The 20,070-nt window shown below is 49.5% G+C and overlaps 2 protein-coding genes across 2 annotated transcripts in view; both read left to right on the top strand.

The window, feature by feature from the left end:
* The window catches only part of LOC123749789 (protein O-mannosyl-transferase TMTC2), a 918,506-nt gene that overhangs the window by 73,758 nt on the left and 824,678 nt on the right, over positions 1 to 20,070 (top strand). The gene's annotated exons all lie outside the window — the stretch shown is intronic.
* LOC138350839 (uncharacterized) lies at positions 10,537 to 11,319 on the top strand. The gene has a single exon (XM_069302278.1). It carries the CDS (start codon positions 10,537 to 10,539, stop codon positions 11,317 to 11,319), a length of 783 nt encoding a protein of 260 aa, XP_069158379.1.

The following is a 20,070-nucleotide window of genomic DNA, read 5'->3' as shown; positions in this document are numbered from 1 at the left end:
TCTACACGTGGCAGGAAGACTCTACACGTGGCGGGAAGACTCAACACGTGGCGGGAAGACCTCCACACGTGGCGGGAAGACTCTACATGTGGCAGGAAGACTCTACACGTGGCGGGAAGACTCTACACGTGGCGGGAAGACTCTACACGTGGCGGGAAGACTCTACACGTGGCGGGAAGACTCTACACGTGGCGGGAAGACTCTACACGTGGCGGGAAGACTCTACACGTGGCAGGAAGACTCTACACGTGGCGGGAAGACTCTACACGTGGCGGGAAGACTCTACACGTGGCAGGAAGACTCTACACGTGGCGGGAAGACTCTACACGTGGCGGGAAGACTCTACACGTGGCGGGAAGACTCTACACGTGGCAGGAAGACTCTACACGTGCGATCCGAGCAAATTATAAACATTAAATTAATTTATTGTTGCCAACTATTGCAGAATCCAGTAAGATAATGCAACACTCCGACTGACTGCCGTTTTCTGTCACCATTTGACCTATACATTAATTGCAAATATAGAAGATGTAATGCGGCTGTCCTGGGTATTATGTTGCTTATATTGCCGTGCAGTCTTCACCTACACTGTAATCTCCTGTCAGGTCAGCTCAGCCAGGCTAAGCCCCATCAAGCACTTCTGCAATCTCTTGCGAAACCTGTGCATCTTTCCTCAATCATAGCGGCTCTGTGCACATTTAGTAAACAATTTATAAGTGTTTATTGTGATGTTGAAGGTCGTGAGGCGATGTTTCTAGCATCTGGTGGAGGTACACGCCGTTCGGGGCTTCGAACCTCTTTCTGCTCCAAGGATTTTCTCCCCTGAGATATCTAGAGACCGCTCACAGCCAATTGGCAAATTAACATGATTTCTTGACTTTTGTAACTGCGATGCTTAGTAAGAGATAAATGATGTGGATACTTGGGTAATATCATGTAATAATGTGTATTTTCTTGTGTTTGTTTCAGAGGTGGGTACAGGAGCAGACGACTGCTGACTCCTGTTAGCTGGCTGAGAGCTTTCCCTTCCCATAGCTCATGGTAAGCCTTACCTTACTAGTTTACCCTGTAACACACGCCTCCAATACCTTAACTACCAAGTTTCCAATCACTGCTCTGATGAACAGGAGAGAACAGTTATGGATCGATACCCCAAAATGACCCCCCTCCCTGTCCAGGGCTCGAACCCTTTCGAAATCAGTAGCAAGGGCCTGCGACCACTTTGCCACCTCTGCGCTACAAACACCCGTTTTAATACAGGTAAACTAGTGTGTTAATACAGGTAAACTTGTGTGTTAATACAGGTAAACTTGTGTGTTAATACAGGTAAACTTGTGTGTTAATACAGGTAAACTTGTGTGTTAATACAGGTAAACTTGTGTGTTAATACAGGTAAACTTGTGTGTTAATACAGGTAAACTTGTGTGTTAATACAGGTAAACTTGTGTGTTAATACAGGTAAACTTGTGTGTTAATACAGGTAAACTCGTGTGTTAATACAGGTAAACTTGTGTTAAGACTGTGATGGGCTCGAGATAGGGGGGATACCATGGTAATATTTTTGGTGTGGGTGTGTGTTCCTCCAGGAGCTTTGGGGGCTACATATAGTTTACGCGGTTTACACTGAGTTTACATTTGGTTTAAACTTGATTTACACTTAGTTTACATTTGGTTTACATTTCGTTTGCCATTATTTACATGTAGATTACTTGTAATTTACATACAGTTTACCTGTAATTTTAACATAGTTTACATGCAGTTTATATTTAGTTTACCGGGATTTACATGCAGTCTACCTGGATTGACTTAACGTTTACCTGTAATTTACGCGAACCTTACCTGGAGGGAGGGACGAGAACTATCAGGGGAAAGCGCCAAGCCATTACGACTATATAGCACTGGGAAGGGGTCAGGATTTGGGATGGGACGGAGGGAAAGGAATGGTGCCCAACCACTTGTGGACGCCCGGGGATTGAACGCCGACCTGCATGAAGCGAGCCCCGTCGCTCTACCGTCAAGCCCAAGTGGTTGGGAACCTTACATGGAGGATACGTTGTAATTAAACTTTGACAGTTTTTTGAAGAAAAAAAAATATTTTTGATAATGTTATAAGAATTCAAACATTATTTACAGAGTATAGACTATAGACCCTCTATATCTATACACCGTCTATACACCCGTCTATACACCGTCTATACACCGTCTATACACCGTCTATACACCCTCTATACACCGTCTATACACCCTCTATACACCGTCTATACACCCTCTATACACCGTCTATACACCCTCTATACACCGTCTATACATCCTCTATACACCGTCTATACACCCTCTATACAGTGTATAGAGGGTGTATAGAGAGAGAACAGAGGGACGGGCAGACGGGAGATATTCTCAGCGAGTCTTGGGGATAAAAAGAAATCACGACAGAGAATATGGTTATAGATCTGAAGGGCAGGAAGTGTTCGCTGTCCTAATATTTGACCTGCACTTGGGCGCCGGCCGGGGCCTGGTCGCCCAGGTGTGGGGGTGGCCGGGTGTGGGGTGTGGGGGGGGGGTGTGGGGTGGAGTGGGTGTGTTGAAGGTGTGTACTCACCTAGTTGTGTTTGCGGGGGTTGAGCTCTGGCTCTTTGGTCCCGCCTCTCAACTGTCAATCAACTGGTGTACAGGTTCCTGAGCCTATTGGGCTCTATCATATCTACACTTGAAACTGTGTATGGAGTCAGCCTCCACCACATCACTGCCTAATGCATTCCATTTGTCAACCACTCTGACACTAAAAAAGTTGTTTCTAATATCTCTGTGGCTCATCTTGGTACTCAATTTTCACCTGTTTCCCTTTATGTCTGTGTACCACCTGTGTTAAATATATTGGCTTTATCTGCCCTATCAATTTCTCTTTGAATCTTGTATGTAGTGATCATGTCTCCTCTAACTCTTCTTTCCTCCAGCGACGTGAGGTTTAATTCCCGTAATCTCTCCTCGTAGCTCATACCCTTCAGCTCAGGTGGCAAACCTCTGAACCTTCTCCAACTTAGTTTTGTGCTTGACAAGATACGGACTCCATGTTGGCGCTGCATACTCCAGGATTGGTCTGACATATGTGGTATACATCGTTCTGAATGATTCCTTACACAGGTTTCTAAAGGCCGTTCTTATGTTGGCCAACCTGGCATATGCCGTTGAAGATATCCTCTTGATATAAGCTTCAGGGGACAGGTTTGGCGTGATATCAACCCCCAGGTCTTTCTCTCTCTCTGACTCCTGAAGTATTTCGTCTCCCAAATGATACCTTGTATCTGGTCTCCTGCTCCCTACACCTATCTTCATTACATTACATTTGCTTGGGTTAAACTCTAACAGCCATTTGTTCGACCATTCCTGCAGCTTGTCCAGGTCATCTTGAAGCCTCAAGCTGTCCTCCTCTGTCTTAATCCTTCTCATAATTTTGGCTTCGTCAGCAAACATTGAGAGGAATGAGTCTATACCCTCTGGGAGATCATTTACGTATATCAGAAACAAGATAGGTCCAAGCACAGAGCCCTGTGGGACTCCACTGGTGACTTCACGCCAGTCTGAGGTCTGATCCCTCACTGTAACACTCTGCTTCCTATTGCTTAGGTACTCCCTTATCCACTGGAGCACCTTACCAGTTACTCCTGCCTGTGATTGTGTGGTTGATCTTGCCATATGTGTGTGTGTGAGGGAGAGGGTATGTGTGTGTATGATGAGGTTGTGTATGTGTGTGTATGATGAGGTGGTGTATGTGTGTGTATGATGAGGTTGTGTATGTGTGTGTGTGTGATGAGGTTGTGTATGTGTGTGAATGATGAGGTTGTGTATGTGTGTGTATGATGAGGTTGTGTATGTGTGTGTGTATGATGAGGTTGTGTATGTGTGTGTATGATGAGGTTGTGTATGTGTGTGTATGATGAGGTTGTGTATGTGTGTGTGTATGATGAGGTTGTGTATGTGTGTGTGTATGATGAGGTTGTGTATGTGTGTGTGTATGATGAGGTTGTGTATGTGTGTGTATGATGAGGTTGTGTATGTGTGTGTGTATGATGAGGTTGTGTATGTGTGTGTATGATGAGGTTGTGTATGTGTGTGTATGATGAGGTTGTGTATGTGTGTGTGTGTATGATGAGGTTGTGTATGTGTGTGTGTATGATGAGGTTGTGTATGTGTGTGTATGATGAGGTTGTGTATGTGTGTGTGTGTATGATGAGGTGGTGTATGTGTGTGTGGGTATGATGAGGTGGTGTATGTGTGTGGTTAAAGGTAGGTACGATTGTGGTTTAATGTGGGCATGTATGTAAGGAAAGGGCTTACCTGTAATTGGTTTCGAGAGTTGCAGTTACCAAGCCTGGTCTGAGGCCAGACTTACCCTGTGATCACTGAACAGGGAGCAGCCATGGCAAGCGATAGCTACTTAACTAGCCGTGAAGGTGAACACAGAGGTAAACAAGGTGGTTTGAAAGGCAAGTCTGAGGTTAGGAGAAGAGGAGCAGGTACCCCCAGGTACCTGGGCCACCTTTCCCTCACTACCTGGTGAGGGAATAAGGTACCACTAGGTGCTTCACCTGAGGAAACTGTTCCCATTACCAGGTGAGGGCAGGTCGCCAGCCGTCTCTCCCCTCGAAATATTGTTTCCCCCGTGCACGAGCGAGGGTGATCCATCTCCGGTAGGGGGCCGGCGCCTGATGGAGAGGGAGGGAGAGAGGGAGGGAGGGGACAGGGGGAGAAAGAGGGGAGGTGTATGCAAGGATAAAGAGGGGAGGGGAGGGGGCGGGGGGAATTTTCGTGTGTGTATACTCACCTACCTTGTGACGGTTCCGAGGATCAACGTCCCTGCGGCCCGGTCGTCGACTAGGCCTCCTGGTTGCTGGACTGGTCAACCAGGCTGTTGGACGCGGTTGCTCGCAGCCTGACGTATGAATCACAGCCTGGTTGATCAGGTATCCTTTGGAGGTGTTTATCAAGTTCTCTCTTGAACACTGTGAGGGGTCGGCCAGTTATGTCCCTTATGTGTAGTGGAAGCGTGTTGAACAGTCTACGGCCTCTGATGTTGATAGTTCTCTCGTGAACACTGTGAGGGGTCGGCCAGTTATGTCCCTTATGTGTTTTGGAAGCGTGTTGAACAGTCTCGGGCCTCTGATGTTGATAGTTCTCTCTTGAACACTGTGAGGGGTCGGCCAGTTATGCCCCTTATGTGTAGTGGAAGCGTGTTGAACAGTCTTGGGCCTCTGATGTTGATAGTTCTCTCTTGAACACTGTGAGGGGTCGGCCAGTTATGTCCCTTATGTGTAGTGGAAGCGTGTTGAACAGTCTCGGGCCTCTGATGTTGATAGTTCTCTCTTGAACATTGTGAGGGGTCGGCCAGTTATGCCCCTTATGTGTAGTGGAAGTGTGTTGAACAGTCTTGGGCCTCTGATGTTGATAGTTCTCTCTTGAACACTGTGAGGGGTAGGCCAGTTATGTCCCTTATGTGTAGTGGAAGCGTGTTGAACAATCTCGGGCCTCTGATGTTGATAGTTCTCTCTTGAACACTGTGAGGGGTCGGCCAGTTATGTCCCTTATGTGTAGTGGAAGCGTGTTGAACAGTCTCGGGCCTCTGATGTTGATAGAGTTCTCTCTCAGAGTACCTGTTGCACCTCTGCTTTTCAACGGGGGTATTCTGCACATCCTGCCATGTCTTCTGGTCTCATGTGGTGTTATTTCTGTGTGCAGGTTTGGGACCAGCCCCTCAATTATTTTCCACGTGTAAATTATTATGTATCTCTCCCGCCTGCGCTCAAGAGGATACAGATTTAGGCTCTTAAGTCGGTCCCAATAGTTTAGATGTTTTACTGAGTGGATTCTAGCAGTAAAGGATCTCTGCACGCTCTCCAGGTCAGCAATTTCTCCAGCTTTGAAAGGTGCTGTCATTGTACAGCAGTACTCCACTCTAGCGAGCACTAGCGTCTTGAAGAGTATCATCATCGGTATAGCATCTCTAGTATCAAAAGTTCTTGTTATCCAACCTGTCATTTTTCTTGTAGCAGTGATGGCTACTGTGTTGTGCTCTTTATAGATAAGGTCTTCCGACATGATTATACCCAAATATTTTACATTGTTTTTTCGTTCTATGTTATGATTTGACTGCATTTTGTACGTGGATTACATTTTTATATTTCAATTTTGTCCATAGTGCAGGAGCTGGAACTTATCGTCAATAAACATAATATTTTTTGTGGCCTATTGAAAGACCTGATTTACATCTGATTGGAGGTTTGTCGTGTCCTCTATGTTGCCAACTCTCATGAAGATCCTAGTGTCATCTGCAAAGGATGATACAGTGCTATAGGTTGTGTTCTTGTCTATGTCCGATATGAGGGTGAGAAAAAGTACTGGAGCAAACACAGTACCCTGGGAGACTGTACTGGAGCAAGCACAGTACCCTGGCGGGACTGTACTGGAGCAAGCACAGTACCCTGGGGGACTGTACTGGAGCAAGCACAGTACCCTGGCGGGACTGTACTGGAGCAAGCACAGTACCCTGGCGGGACTGTACTGGAGCAAGCACAGTACACTGGGGGAACTGTACTGGAGCAAGCACAGTACCCTGGGGGACTGTACTGGAGCAAGCACAGTACCCTGAGGGGACTGTACTGGAGCAAGCACAGTACCCTGGGGGGGACTCTACTGGAGCAAGCACAGTACCCTGGCGGGACTGTACTGGAGCAAGCACAATACCCTGTGGGGGACTCTACTGGAACAAGCACAGTACCCTGGGGGACTGTACTGGAGCAAGCACAGTCCCCACGGGGACTGTACTGTAGCAAGCACAGTACCCTGGGGGGACTGTACTGGAGCAAGCACAGTACCCTGGCGGGACTGTACTGTAGCAAGCACAGTACCCTGGGGGGACTGTACTGGAGCAAGCACAGTACCCTGGGGGACTGTACTGTAGCAAGCACAGTACCCTGGGGGGACTGTACTGGAGCAAGCACAGTACCCTTGGGGGGACTGTACTGTAGCAAACACAGTACCCTGGAGGGACTGTACTGTAGCAAGCACAGTACCCTGGGGGGGACTGTACTGGAGCAAGCACAGTACCCTGAGGGACTGTACTGGAGCAAGCACAGTACCCTGGGAGACTGTACTGGAGCAAGCACAGTACCCTGGCGGGACTGTATCTGGAGCAAGCACAGTACCCTGGCGGGACTGTACTGGAGCAAGCACAGTACACTGGGGGAACTGTACTGGAGCAAGCACAGTACCCTGGGGGACTGTACTGGAGCAAGCACAGTACCCTGAGGGGACTGTACTGGAGCAAGCACAGTACCCTGGGGGGGACTCTACTAGAGCAAGCACAGTACCCTGGCGGGACTGTACTGGAGCAAGCACAATACCCTGTGGGGGACTCTACTGGAACAAGCACAGTACCCTGGGGGACTGTACTGGAGCAAGCACAGTCCCCACGGGGACTGTACTGTAGCAAGCACAGTACCCTGGGGGGACTGTACTGGAGCAAGCACAGTACCCTGGCGGGACTGTACTGTAGCAAGCACAGTACCCTGGGGGGGACTGTACTGGAGCAAGCACAGTACCCTGGGGGACTGTACTGTAGCAAGCACAGTACCCTGGGGGGACTGTACTGGAGCAAGCACAGTACCCTGGGGGGGACTGTACTGTAGCAAGCACAGTACCCTGGCGGGACTGTACTGTAGCAAGCACAGTACCCTGGGGGGACTGTACTGGAGCAAGCACAGTACCCTGGGGGACTGTACTGTAGCAAGCACAGTACCCTGGGGGGACTGTACTGGAGCAAGCACAGTACCCTGGGGGGGACTGTACTGTAGCAAGCACAGTACCCTGGAGGGACTGTACTGCAGCAAGCACAGTACCCTGGGGGACTGTACTGGAGCAAGCACAGTACCCTGGGGGGAATGTACTGGAGCAAGCACAGTACCCTGGGGGGGACTGTACTGGAGCAAGCACAGTACCCTGGGGGACGGTACTGGAGCAAGCACAGTACCCTGGGGACTGTACTGGAGCAAGCACAGTACCCTGGGGACTGTACTGGAGCAAGCACAGTACCCTGGGGGACTGAGCTCTTCACGGTTAATGGTCCGGATTGTATTTTGTTGACAAGCTGTGTTAGAAAATTGAAGATCTATCTTCCTATTTTCTCAGTAATTCCTTTTGAACACATTATGTGCCCAGTAACACCATGGTCACATTTATCGAAAACTTTAGCAAAATCTATGTATATTAAATCAGCTTTTTTGGGTTGTCTTCCAAACATTCATGGCATCTAAGGCCATGTCTTAGTGGTCCAGCAATTGTCAGAGGAAGAAGGGGCCTGTACTCACCTAGTTGTGCTTCCGGGGGTTGACGCTCGGGTCTTTGGTCCCGCCTCTTAATGGGGAGCCGGACGGCCGAGCGGACAGCACGCTGGACTTGTGATCCTGTGGTCCTGGGTTCGATCCCAGGCGCCGGCGAGAAACAATGGGCAGAGTTTCTTTCACCCTATGCCCCTGTTACCTAGCAGTAAAATAGGTACCTGGGTGTTAGTCAGCTGTCACGGGCTGCTTCCTGGGGGTGGAGGCCTGGTTGAGGACCGGGCCGCGGGGACACTAAAGCCCCGAAATCATCTCAAGATAACCTCAAGATAACCTTACCAGTCAATCAACAGGTGTGAACACATTGATGTACACCAGTTGATTCACCTGATGTTCTGAACCCATGTTGTCCAGGGTTATGTAAACACTATGATTCTATGTATTTTGTGACTTTCTTAGTACTCTTTCAAAGATTTTTATGTGCGATGTTATTGCTATCGGTCTGATATTTTGGGCTCTGCTTTCTTGCCTTCTTTATGGAGTTGTGCTATCTCTGCTGTTTTTACTATCTTGAGAGGTTATCTTGAGAGGATTTCGGGGCTTTAGTGTCCCCGCGGCCCGGTCCTCGACCAGGCCTCCACCCCCAGGAAGCAGCCCGTGACAGCTGACTAATACCCAGGTACCTATTTTACTGCTAGGTAACAGGGGCATAGGGTGAAAGAAACTCTGCCCATTGTTTCTCGCCAGCGCCTGGGATCGAACTTGGGACCACAGGATCACAAGTCCAGCGTGCTGTCCGCTCGGCCGACCGGCTGTTATGTCAGGGATAACACCAGTCTCTACGCTCTCTCTCTACAAAAAGATTAAGGGCCTGCAATAATTGTTTTTCAATAATTGATGAATATAGAGTTCCAGAAATCAGCCCGCTTGCTATCATAACATGGTGCCAGCAAGGCGGACAGCCCGCCTGCTATCATAACATGGTGCCAGCAAGGCGGACAGCCCGCTTGCTATCATAACATGGTGTCAACAAGGCGGACAGCCCGCCTGCTATCATAACATGGTGTCAGCAAGGCGGACAGCCCGCTTGCTATCATAACATGGTGTCAACAAGGCGGACAGCCCGCCTGCTATCATAACATGGTGTCAGCAAGGCGGACAGCCCGCCTGCTAACATAACATGGTGCCAGCAAGGCGGATAGCCCGCTTGCTATCATAACATTGTGTCAACAAGGCGGACAGCCCGCCTGCTATCATAACATGGTGTCAGCAAGGCGGACAGCCCACCTGCTATCATAACATGGTGTCAACAAGGCGGACAGCCCGCCTGCTATCATAACATTGTGTCAGCAAGGCGGACAGCCCGCCTGCTATCATAACATGGTGCCAGCAAGGCGGACAGCCCACCTGCTATCATAACATGGTGCCAGCAAGGCGGACAGCCCGCCTGCTATCATAACATGGTGTCAGCAAGGCGGACAGCCCGCCTGCTATCATAACATGGTGCCAGCAAGGCGGACAGCCCGCTTGCTATCATAACATGGTGCCAGCAAGGCGGACAGCCCGCTTGCTATCATAACATTGTGTCAACAAGGCGGACAGTTCGCCTGTTATCATAACAGGGTGTCAGCAAGGCGGACAGCCCGCCTGCTATCATAACTCACCCAATATTCTGTTTCTAATTGTCATCCTTCTCTTCACCATCGTCCAAAAAAACAAAGAGGAAGAAAGAACAACGCACAATAACCAGAGCAGAACACTTGCAATAACATTTGAACAATAATAACTTCCTGCAGCTTATAAATATTTCAAGTGGTGTTTGATAGCGAGTTGAAGCGTGTTGCACTTTGCCGAGCAACAGCATGCAAGCTTTTATCATCACACCGGACTGGACACTGTAACACTGTTGTTAACTCTACTGAACATTTTGATGCACTGCATATTACTCCGCTCGTGTGATCAATGGCATTGCACCGTACTGCAATAATTATATATATATATATATATATATATATATATATATATATATATATATATATATATATATATATATATATATATATATATATATATATATAGTGAAAATGTTCGGTCATTTGCAATGAGGAATTGTAATATGAGTGGCACTTAAAAAGTCCAGCAAGAGTTATCAGTTGTCTGTAGCGTCTCAGTTATTATTCATCAGAGTATTTTGTATGTGGTGATTATGTCCCTTTGGAGACGCCAAAGACCACGTCCCTCTGGGTCCTCCCAACACCACGTCACTCGGGCCCCCATTACCCTCTCCGTCGGGGCCCCATTACCCTCTCCGTCGGGGCCTCCATTACCCTCTCCGTCAGGGCCTCCATTACCCTCTCCGTCGGGGCCTCCATTACCCTCTCCGTCGGGGCCCCATTACCCTCTCCGTCGGGGCCCCATTACCCTCTCCGTCGGGGCCTCCATTACCCTCTCCGTCGGGGCCTCCATTACCCTCTCCGTCGGGGCCTCCATTACCCTCTCCGTCGGGGCCTCCATTACCCTCTCCGTCGGGGCCTCCATGCATTACCCTCTCCGTCGGGGCCCCATTACCCTCTCCGTCGGGGCCTCCATTACCCTCTCCGTCGGGGCCTCCATTACCCTCTCCGTCGGGGCCTCCATTACCCTCTCCGTCGGGGCCCCATTACCCTCTCCGTCGGGGCCCCATTACCCTCTCCGTCGGGGCCCCATTACCCTCTCCGTCGGGGTCACATTAACCTCTCCGTCGGGCCCCATTAACCTCTCCGTCGGGCCCCCATTAACCGCTCCGTCGGGGCCCCATTACCCTCTCCGTCGAGGCCCCATTACCCTCTCCGTCGGGGCCTCCATTACCCTCTCCGTCGGGGCCTCCATTACCCTCTCCGTCGGGGCCTCCATTACCCTCTCCGTCGGGGCCCCATTACCCTCTCCGTCGGGGCCTCCATTACCCTCTCCGTCGGGGCCTCCATTACCCTCTCCGTCGGGGCCCCATTAACCTCTCCGTCGGGGCCCCATTACCCTCTCCGTGGGGGCCCCATTACCCTCTCCGTCGAGGCCCCATTACCCTCTCCGTCGGGGCCTCCATTACCCTCTCCGTCGGGGCCTCCATTACCCTCTCCGTCGGGGCCCCATTACCCTCTCCGTCGGGGCCTCCATTACCCTCTCCGTCGGGGCCTCCATTACCCTCTCCGTCGGGGCCCCATTAACCTCTCCGTCGGGGCCCCATTACCCTCTCCGTGGGGGCCCCATTACCCTCTCCGTCGAGGCCCCATTACCCTCTCCGTCGGGGCCTCCATTACCCTCTCCGTTGGGGCCTCCATTACCCTGTCCGTCGGGGCCCCATTAACCTCTCCGTCGGGGCCCCATTACCCTCTCCGTGGGTGCCCCATTACCCTCTCCGTCGGGCCTCCATTACCCTCTCCGTCGGGCCTCCATTACCCTCTCCGTCGGGCCCCATTACCCTCTCCGTCGGGCCTCCATTACCCTCTCCGTCGGGGCCTCATTAACCTCTCCGTCGGGCCCCATTAACCTCTCCGTCGGGGCCCCATTACCCCTCTCCGTCGGGGTCACATTAACCTCTCCGTCGGGCCCCATTAACCTCTCCGTCGGGCCTCCATTACCCTCTCCGTCGGGGCCCCATTAACCTCTCCGTCGGGCCCCATTAACCTCTCCGTCGGGCCCCGTTAACCTCTCCGTCGGGCCCCATTAACCTCTCCGTCGGGCCTCCATTACCCTCTCCGTCGGGGCCCCATTAACCTCTCCGTCGGGCCCCATTAACCTCTCCGTCGGGGCCCCATTACCCCTCTCCGTCGGGGTCACATTAACCTCTCCGTCGGGCCCCATTAACCTCTCCGTCGGGCCCCATTAACCTCTCCGTCGGGCCCCATTAACCTCTCCGTCGGGGCCCCATTACCCCTCTCCGTCGGGGTCACATTAACCTCTCCGTCGGGCCCCATTAACCGCTCCGTCGGGCCCCCATTACCCCTCTCCGTCGGGGTCCCATTAACCGCTCCGTCGGGCCCCCATTACCCCTCTCCGTCGGGGTCCCATTAACCTCTCCGTCGGGCCCCCATTAACCGCTCCGTCGGGCCCCCATTACCCTCTCCGTCGGGCCTCCATTACCCTCTCCGTCGGGGCCCCATTACCCTCTCCGTCGGGGCCCCATTACCCTCTCCGTCGGGGTCCCATTAACCTCTCCGTCGGGGCCCCATTACCCTCTCCGTCGGGGTCCCATTAACCTCTCCGTCAGGGCCTCCATTACCCCAAGAATATTAATATTCTCACAGAGAGTGTCCACTAGGGCTGTGAAGGGAGGGGGGAGGCGGACCTTCCACCCACGCTCCGCCAGTCGCGTTCATATTCTTTATTAAATAATGAATTGTGTTGGTTTGTTTACATTTTGCTGGGAACGGTAGTGCTGTTCCACTACTCGAGGAGTTCACGATAACCTGGTGTAGCAGTGAGAGAATAATTGAAGCAGGCAAGTTGATCGAACAAAAATACAAGTCAAGACTTCGTGTCATCCTTTGCAAATGACACAAAAATCAGCATGAAAATTACCTCTGCTGAAGACATTGAAAAACTACAAGCAGATATTAATAAAGTTTTCGACTGGGCAGCAAACAGTAACATGATGTTTAACAGTGATAAATTCCAAGTACTCAGGTACGGTAAAAATGAGGATATTAAACATAATACAGGGTACAAAACACAATCAAATGTGCCCATAGTAGGAAAGCAACATGTCAAGGATTTGGGAATAATAATGTCTGACGACCTAACGTTTAAGGAGCATAACCAAGCAAATATTGCGACAGCCAGAAAAATGATACGATGGATTACGAGAACTTTCAAATCCAGGGATCCCATCACAATGGTTGTACTCTTCAAGTCACTTGTGTTGTCCCGTCTTGAGTACTGCTCAGTACTCACTTTCCCCTTCAGAGCAGGAGAGATTGCTGAAATAGAGGGAATACAGCAAACATATACGGCACGCATGGACGCGATAAAGCACATAAATTATTGGGATCGTCTCAAAGCTCTCCAAATGCACTCACTAGAAAGAAGACGAGAGAGATACCAAATGATATACACGTGGAAGATACTGGAGGACCAGGTCCCAAATCTACACAATAAAATAACAACATACTGGAGTGAACAATATGGAAGAAAATGCAGAACCAATGAAGTGCAGAGGTGCCATAGGCACAATCAGAGAACACTGTATAAACATCAGAGGTCCGCGGTTGTTCAACATCCTCCCAGCGAGCATAAGAAATATTGCTGGAACAACCGTGGACATCTTCAAGAGAAAACTAAATTGTTTCCTCCAAGGAGTGCCGGACCAACCGGGCTGTGGTGGGTATGTGGGCCTGCGGGCAGCTCCAAGCAACAGCCTGGTGGACCAAACTCTCACAAGTCAAGCCTGGCCTCGGGCCGGGCTTGGGCAGTAGAAGAACTCCCAGAACCCCATCAACCAGGTATATGTGGGCCTGCGGGCCGCTCCAAGCAACAGCCTGGTGGACCAAACTCTCTCAAGTCAAGCCTGGCCTTGGGGCGGGCTTGGGGAGTAGAAGAACTCCCAGAACCCCATCAAGCAGAACCTGGTTTCTAGGTGCTCAAGGTTATGCAGCCTGGGATCTAGAGGATCCACATTGAAGTCTGGAGGCCTGGAGCTGAAGCCAACCCAAGTTTTACCAATAATCCCCCAGGCAGTCTGGTGTAGGTAGTGGAGTTGTGCTCCATTACCTACTACAGAACGCTTCCTTCACATACACACGGATATCACAATAGTGCCCTCACCTGCCTCGCCACACCTGCCTCTCCACACCTGCCTCTCCACACCTGCCTCTCTACACCTACCTCTACACACCTACCTCTCTTCACCTCCCTGTCCACACCTCCTTCTCCACACCTACCTCTCCGTACCTACCTCTCCACACCTCCCTCTCCACACCTGCCTCTCCACACCTCCCTCTCCACACCTCCCTCTCCACACCTACCTCTCCACACCTCCCTCTCCACACCTCCCTCTCCACACCTACCTCTCCACACCTACCTCTCCACACCTACCTCTCCACACCTACCTATCCACACCCACCTCCCTTAACACTTAAACATACTGACTAGCTGGCTAACTAGTGGGTGGCGTAGTGGGCTGCGTATTGGGCGAGACAGAGTGAGGGAGTTTCATTGATGCAGAAGGGCAGGGTCTCTTCAATGGTGGGGGCGTGACGTCAGCCCTATCCCCCCCCCCTCCCCTCACTGCCTACCTGCATCACCCTAGACCCCCAGCCCCTCCCCCCTGGGGTCACCCCAGACCCCAGCGTTCCCCTTGGGGTCACAAATGTCATCCCAACGCTGTGTAAACAAAGGGGCAGAATGCATGGTGGGACTCGGCACACCTTTGTACTTGTGACACCTCGCCCTCAGTGAGGAGTAGAGGTGCCATAGGCACAATCAGAGAATACTGTCTGAACATCAGAGGTCCAGTGAGGAGTAGAGGTGCCATAGGCACAATCAGAGAACACTGTCTGAACATCAGAGGTCCAGTGAGGAGTAGAGGTGCCATAGGCACAATCAGAGAACACTGTCTGAACATCAGAGGTCCAGGGAGGAGTAGAGGTGCCATAGGCACAATCAGAGAACACTGTCTGAACATCAGAGGTCCAGTGAGGAGTAGAGGTGCCATAGGCACAATCAGAGAACACTGTCTGAACATCAGAGGTCGAGTGAGGAGTAGAGGTGCCATAGGCACAATCAGAGAACACTGTCTGAACATCAGAGGTCCAGTGAGGAGTAGAGGTGCCATAGGCACAATCAGAGAACACTGTCTGAACATCAGAGGTCCAGTGAGGAGTAGAGGTGCCATAGGCACAATCAGAGAACACTGTCTGAACATCAGAGGTCGAGTGAGGAGTAGAGGTGCCATAGGCACACTCAGAGAACACTGTCTGAACATCAGAGGTCCAGTGAGGAGTAGAGGTGCCATAGGCACAATCAGAGAACACTGTCTGAACATCAGAGGTCCACCGCTGTTCAACACCCTCCCAGCAAGCATTAGAAATATTGCTGGAATAAAGGTGGATGTCTTCAAGAAGAATTTAGGTAGACATCTGTACTGGATATGTGGGCCTGCGGACCGCTCCAAGCAACAGGCTGTTGGACCAAGTTATCACAAGTCAGGTATGGCCCAAAGCCAGGGTCGGGGAGGTTGAACAACTCTTGAAACCTTCTCCAGGTAAGGTCCAGATAAGATCCCTTTTTACCAAGCCAGTCTCTCTCTCTCTCTCTCTCTCTCTCTCTCTCTCTCTCTCTCTCTCTCTCTCTCTCTCTCTCTCTCTCTCTCTCTCTCTCTCTTTCTCTCTCTCTCTCTCTCTCTCTCTCTCTCTCTCTCTCTCTCTCTCTCTCTCTCTCTCTCTCTCTCTCTCTCTCTCTCTCTCTCTCTCTCTCTCTCTCCCTCCTATCCCTTGAAGGATGAGCAGGTGTGGAGCAGGTGTAGGTAGTCCTCCAGGAAGGACGAGACAACAAACACGGGTCAGGGTTGGAGGAGGAGCTGGGAGGCACAGCTGCGCCTGTCTCTCGGGAGGATTCCGTCTGATCCTCGATTTCACGCGAGCTAGAGAATCCGACTCCATCACCTGGCAGTGGAATCCCTCTCACACGCCCGGAATATGGAATCAGATGCCACCCAAAGGGCTCCGGGCTCCTGAAATCATTTTACCAATGTATGTATATATATATATATATATATATATATATATATATATATATATATATATATATATATATATATATATATATATATATATATATATATATGCGAACAAGCCTGAATGGTCCCCAGGACAATATGCAACTGAAAACTCACACCCCAGAAGTGACTCGAACCCATACTCCCAGGAGCAACGCAACTGGTATGTACAAGACGCCTTAATCCACTTGACCATCATGACCGGACAAAATGAGGTGATAGCCGAGGCTAAATGCTATTCGCATTTGTGTTCCTCACGTGTGCCCCAAAGAATGAGGTGATTTGGTAAAATGCTATGCCCAAGATTACTATCCGAGTGCCGGCGGTGGGGTGGTTCAAATAGCCTCGGCTATCACCTCATTTTGTCCGGTCGTGATGGTCAAGTGGATTAAGGCGTCTTGTACATACCAGTTGCGTTGCTCCTGGGAGTATGGGTTCGAGTCACTTCTGGGGTGTGAGTTTTCAGTTATATATATATATATATATATATATATATATATATATATATATGTATATATATATATATGTATATATATATATATGTATATATATATATATGTATATATATATATATATGTATATATATATATATATATATATATATATATATATATATATATATATATATATATATATATATATATATATATATATTAGTATATTTTGGTAGCAGTCTTTCTTGTAAATATATGTTGTTAAATATGACCGAAAAAGTTAGATTAATAATTCTAACACGAAATTTCTCAATATTTCTTATGTTTTTTTTTACTGTCGATGGTAATTGAAAAATCAATTCTCCAAAATTCATTTTTATTTCTAGTCTGACGCGACGCTTGAACGCGTTTCGTAATAACGTATTACATTTTCAAAGACATTAGTTTACACACACACAACTTGTAACCTGAAAACACTTAACAGAGTTTTACTAAATTCTAACTCTTAACAGCTTGTCTTATATACTCGCATTTGGGTGAGGTGATATGCTGAAACAGTTTTGGATGAGGTGAACAAACTTTTGACCAACACAAGACAGAACACGGTTCAAGGGGTATAAATTGGATAAGTGAAAGGGAAGAATGGAAGTAACTGCAGAGGGCCTATTGGCCAATACTTCCTCTTGATGCTTCTATATTGGTGCGGAGTCTTGAAGTGGGTAGAATATAGTTGTGCATTAATTGGCTGTTGATTGCTGGTTTTGACTTTTTGATGTGTAGTGCCTCGCAGATGTCAAGCCGCCTGCAATCGCTGTATCTATCGATGCTCGATAGATCATCGTAGTAGATGATCGATAGATCATCGCCGCACAAAAGTAGACAAGGCAGCGACACGTCAGGTTCTGGTGACCCTCATGGGACATGTGCCAGAAACATTCAGTCTTGGAAATTGGGGAACATACCGACAGAGACCATACGTCCCAGAACCCCTGCGCTGCTTCAGGTGTCAGAAATACGGCCACCATCAATCACGCTGCACCGGACAGGAGAGATGCGGAGTGTGCAGCCTGAGACATCCAACCAAAGACTGTATAGCCAAGCACAAGGCAAACCAGACCACAACAGCTAAATGTCCAAATTGTGGAGGCAAACATCATGCCTGGAGCACAATCTGCTCTGCACGGAAAGAAAAAGTGCAGACAGCTCAGGCCAGGATAAACACACACACCAGCATCACATACACCAACACCAACGTCTGGAACACTCATGGACAGCCACAACACACACTCACTCTCACAGAGCAAAATTTCCTGAATGTATCAACTCCAAATCAGAAAATACACAAAAGTGCTGCAGAAATATAGCAAAAGCAAAAGTGCAAAAAGCAATCACCTTCGGAATCAACACAACAAATTTACAGTTTTACTACCGAAGTCCAGCTGAAAAACACCGCGAAGATCATGACAGAAACCATTATCAATTGCCTACAGGTGACGCAGAACGCCTCACAGCAACAGACTCAAGACATCACTTGTGTGATAATGGACAAGATCGTGCAGCAGACCACAGTTACACAAGAAATAGACAGTCTGAGACAAGACGGAGCCCAAGAGGATGAACAACACAACATGGACATACAGACTACCAACAACAGTCGGGTAGTCTAGACACCAGAACATCAACACTCACAAAAGCAACTGCAAGAAGCACTTACCACTCACGATCAACAGAATCTTACAACACAAGAGACAGACCTCAACAGCCAATGCAGTCTGATATACAACAACACCAACAAAGAAGTATTGAACAGCAGAGATGTACAGGTTCCAACAACACAAGAGGCAGGCATGAACAATCAATGCAGCCCAATATGAAGCAACATCAACAATGAAACACTGGATGGCAGAGATGCACAGATTCCGACAACACAAAAAATGGCCACGAACAATCAATGCAGCCCGACGTGCAGCAATACCACCAGCAAAGTGATAGACAACAGGGATGCACAGATTCCAACAAGTGCCGGGGATGACCATCAGCGATCAGTGCAGTCCAATTTGCAGCGACATGACTTGCGAGGTGGAGAATATGGACGTCGATCCCGAAGAGGAGTTCTAGTAGTACAGCCAACACCAACCGAACCCGTCGTCTGGCCATTACGAATACTGCAGTGGAACATTCAAGGTCTTGGAAATAAAAACCCCACCCCTCAGGAAGCTGCAATCAGTATGAAAGCAGATATAATAATTTTGAAGAAACTCTCTTTCCCAGCCAAGAAGTCTTTCAGATTAGATTAGAGATATTAGCAGTAACAGTGAATATGGCTAATATTGAGCTCCTCATATACAACGTCTACAAGCCCCCTAGACGTTAACTAGAAGCAGAGGCAGTGCTCACCTTGGCCACGCAGGAAAATGTAATTATTGCTGAGGATTTTAATGCTCATCATCAAGAGTTAGGTGCAACTGGGCCAGCCAATGCAGATGGGCGCCATTTAGCTGCAGCTCTGTGTTACGGTGCCCTCTCCTAATTCTTTCGTTTGCCGGCTTAAAGAGTCATATCAGCTCTCCCTACTGATTCTCTGAGGTTCAGGGAGTCTAATGATATATGTGGCGACCAGACCGGCTGCCCGTTAATGGAAGGAGGTTAAATTATAAGTTGTAAATAAAGGAAAATTGGCGCCCTGTTTTAAAATGAAACAGTATCCCCTACGGCAGATGTGACCTTTTGGAAGGGACATTAGTCGATCGCGGATTGGCCGACGTAGGTCGCGGGCGACAAATCAGGGCCCGCCATGACGTCACCGAGTGCCCCGGGCGGCGCCAACGTCAGAGTTGTACTGACCGTGGAAGCGACAGGACGCGCCTCGGTCTGCTCTCAAGAATTGGAGGCTCTGCAAGCCTTGTCCAGTGGATTGAGCTGACCATCGCCGCCAACATAGTTATTGGAGACCCTGCGCTTCTGGGAAGCCAAAGAGGAACCAAGTTCAGTGAGCAGAGAAGTGCCCAAACTTGGAAAATAGTCGGCGACGACGCTGGGCGGCGCCGTTGGCTGGACGTTGAGGTCTAGAAGGTGGGCGAGCAAGCTAGCTGTGACTGGGGTCACATCCACTGAGAATCTTGGAAGGACGACATCGTGCCTAGGACAAGGAGCGACGCCCTGTGGGAGAGGCGAGTGTGGGGAAAAATAGTGATTAGCTCAGCGCCCATCGATGAACCAGGATTGGGGCAGCTGAATCTCAGGGATTGGAACGGCGACGACGCGAAGGCTTCACGACACCTGAGGACCTGTGGAACGCCCTGGATCGTCGAGGATCGACCCAAGGAAGCGTGGGAACCTCACACCATCGAGGGGCAGGCGTCGTGAGCCAGGAGTGTAAGGTAGATCATTTTTCCCTCCAATTACCCCTTGTATGAGTAGGCTAGTTAGGCCACAATATTTACTTGTGTATGTGGCAGCAAGACTTTATTACTTTAATAGTAGAATAGGCTGCAAGGCAGCTTGTGTCCAGGACTGTCAGAGAGGACAGTGTGTATGGATGGCAGGACAGTGAAGAAGA

Source organism: Procambarus clarkii, chromosome 47, assembly GCF_040958095.1.
Source record: "Procambarus clarkii isolate CNS0578487 chromosome 47, FALCON_Pclarkii_2.0, whole genome shotgun sequence".
Taxonomy (NCBI): domain Eukaryota; kingdom Metazoa; phylum Arthropoda; class Malacostraca; order Decapoda; family Cambaridae; genus Procambarus; species Procambarus clarkii.
This window is presented reverse-complemented; position numbering and strand designations above follow the sequence as displayed.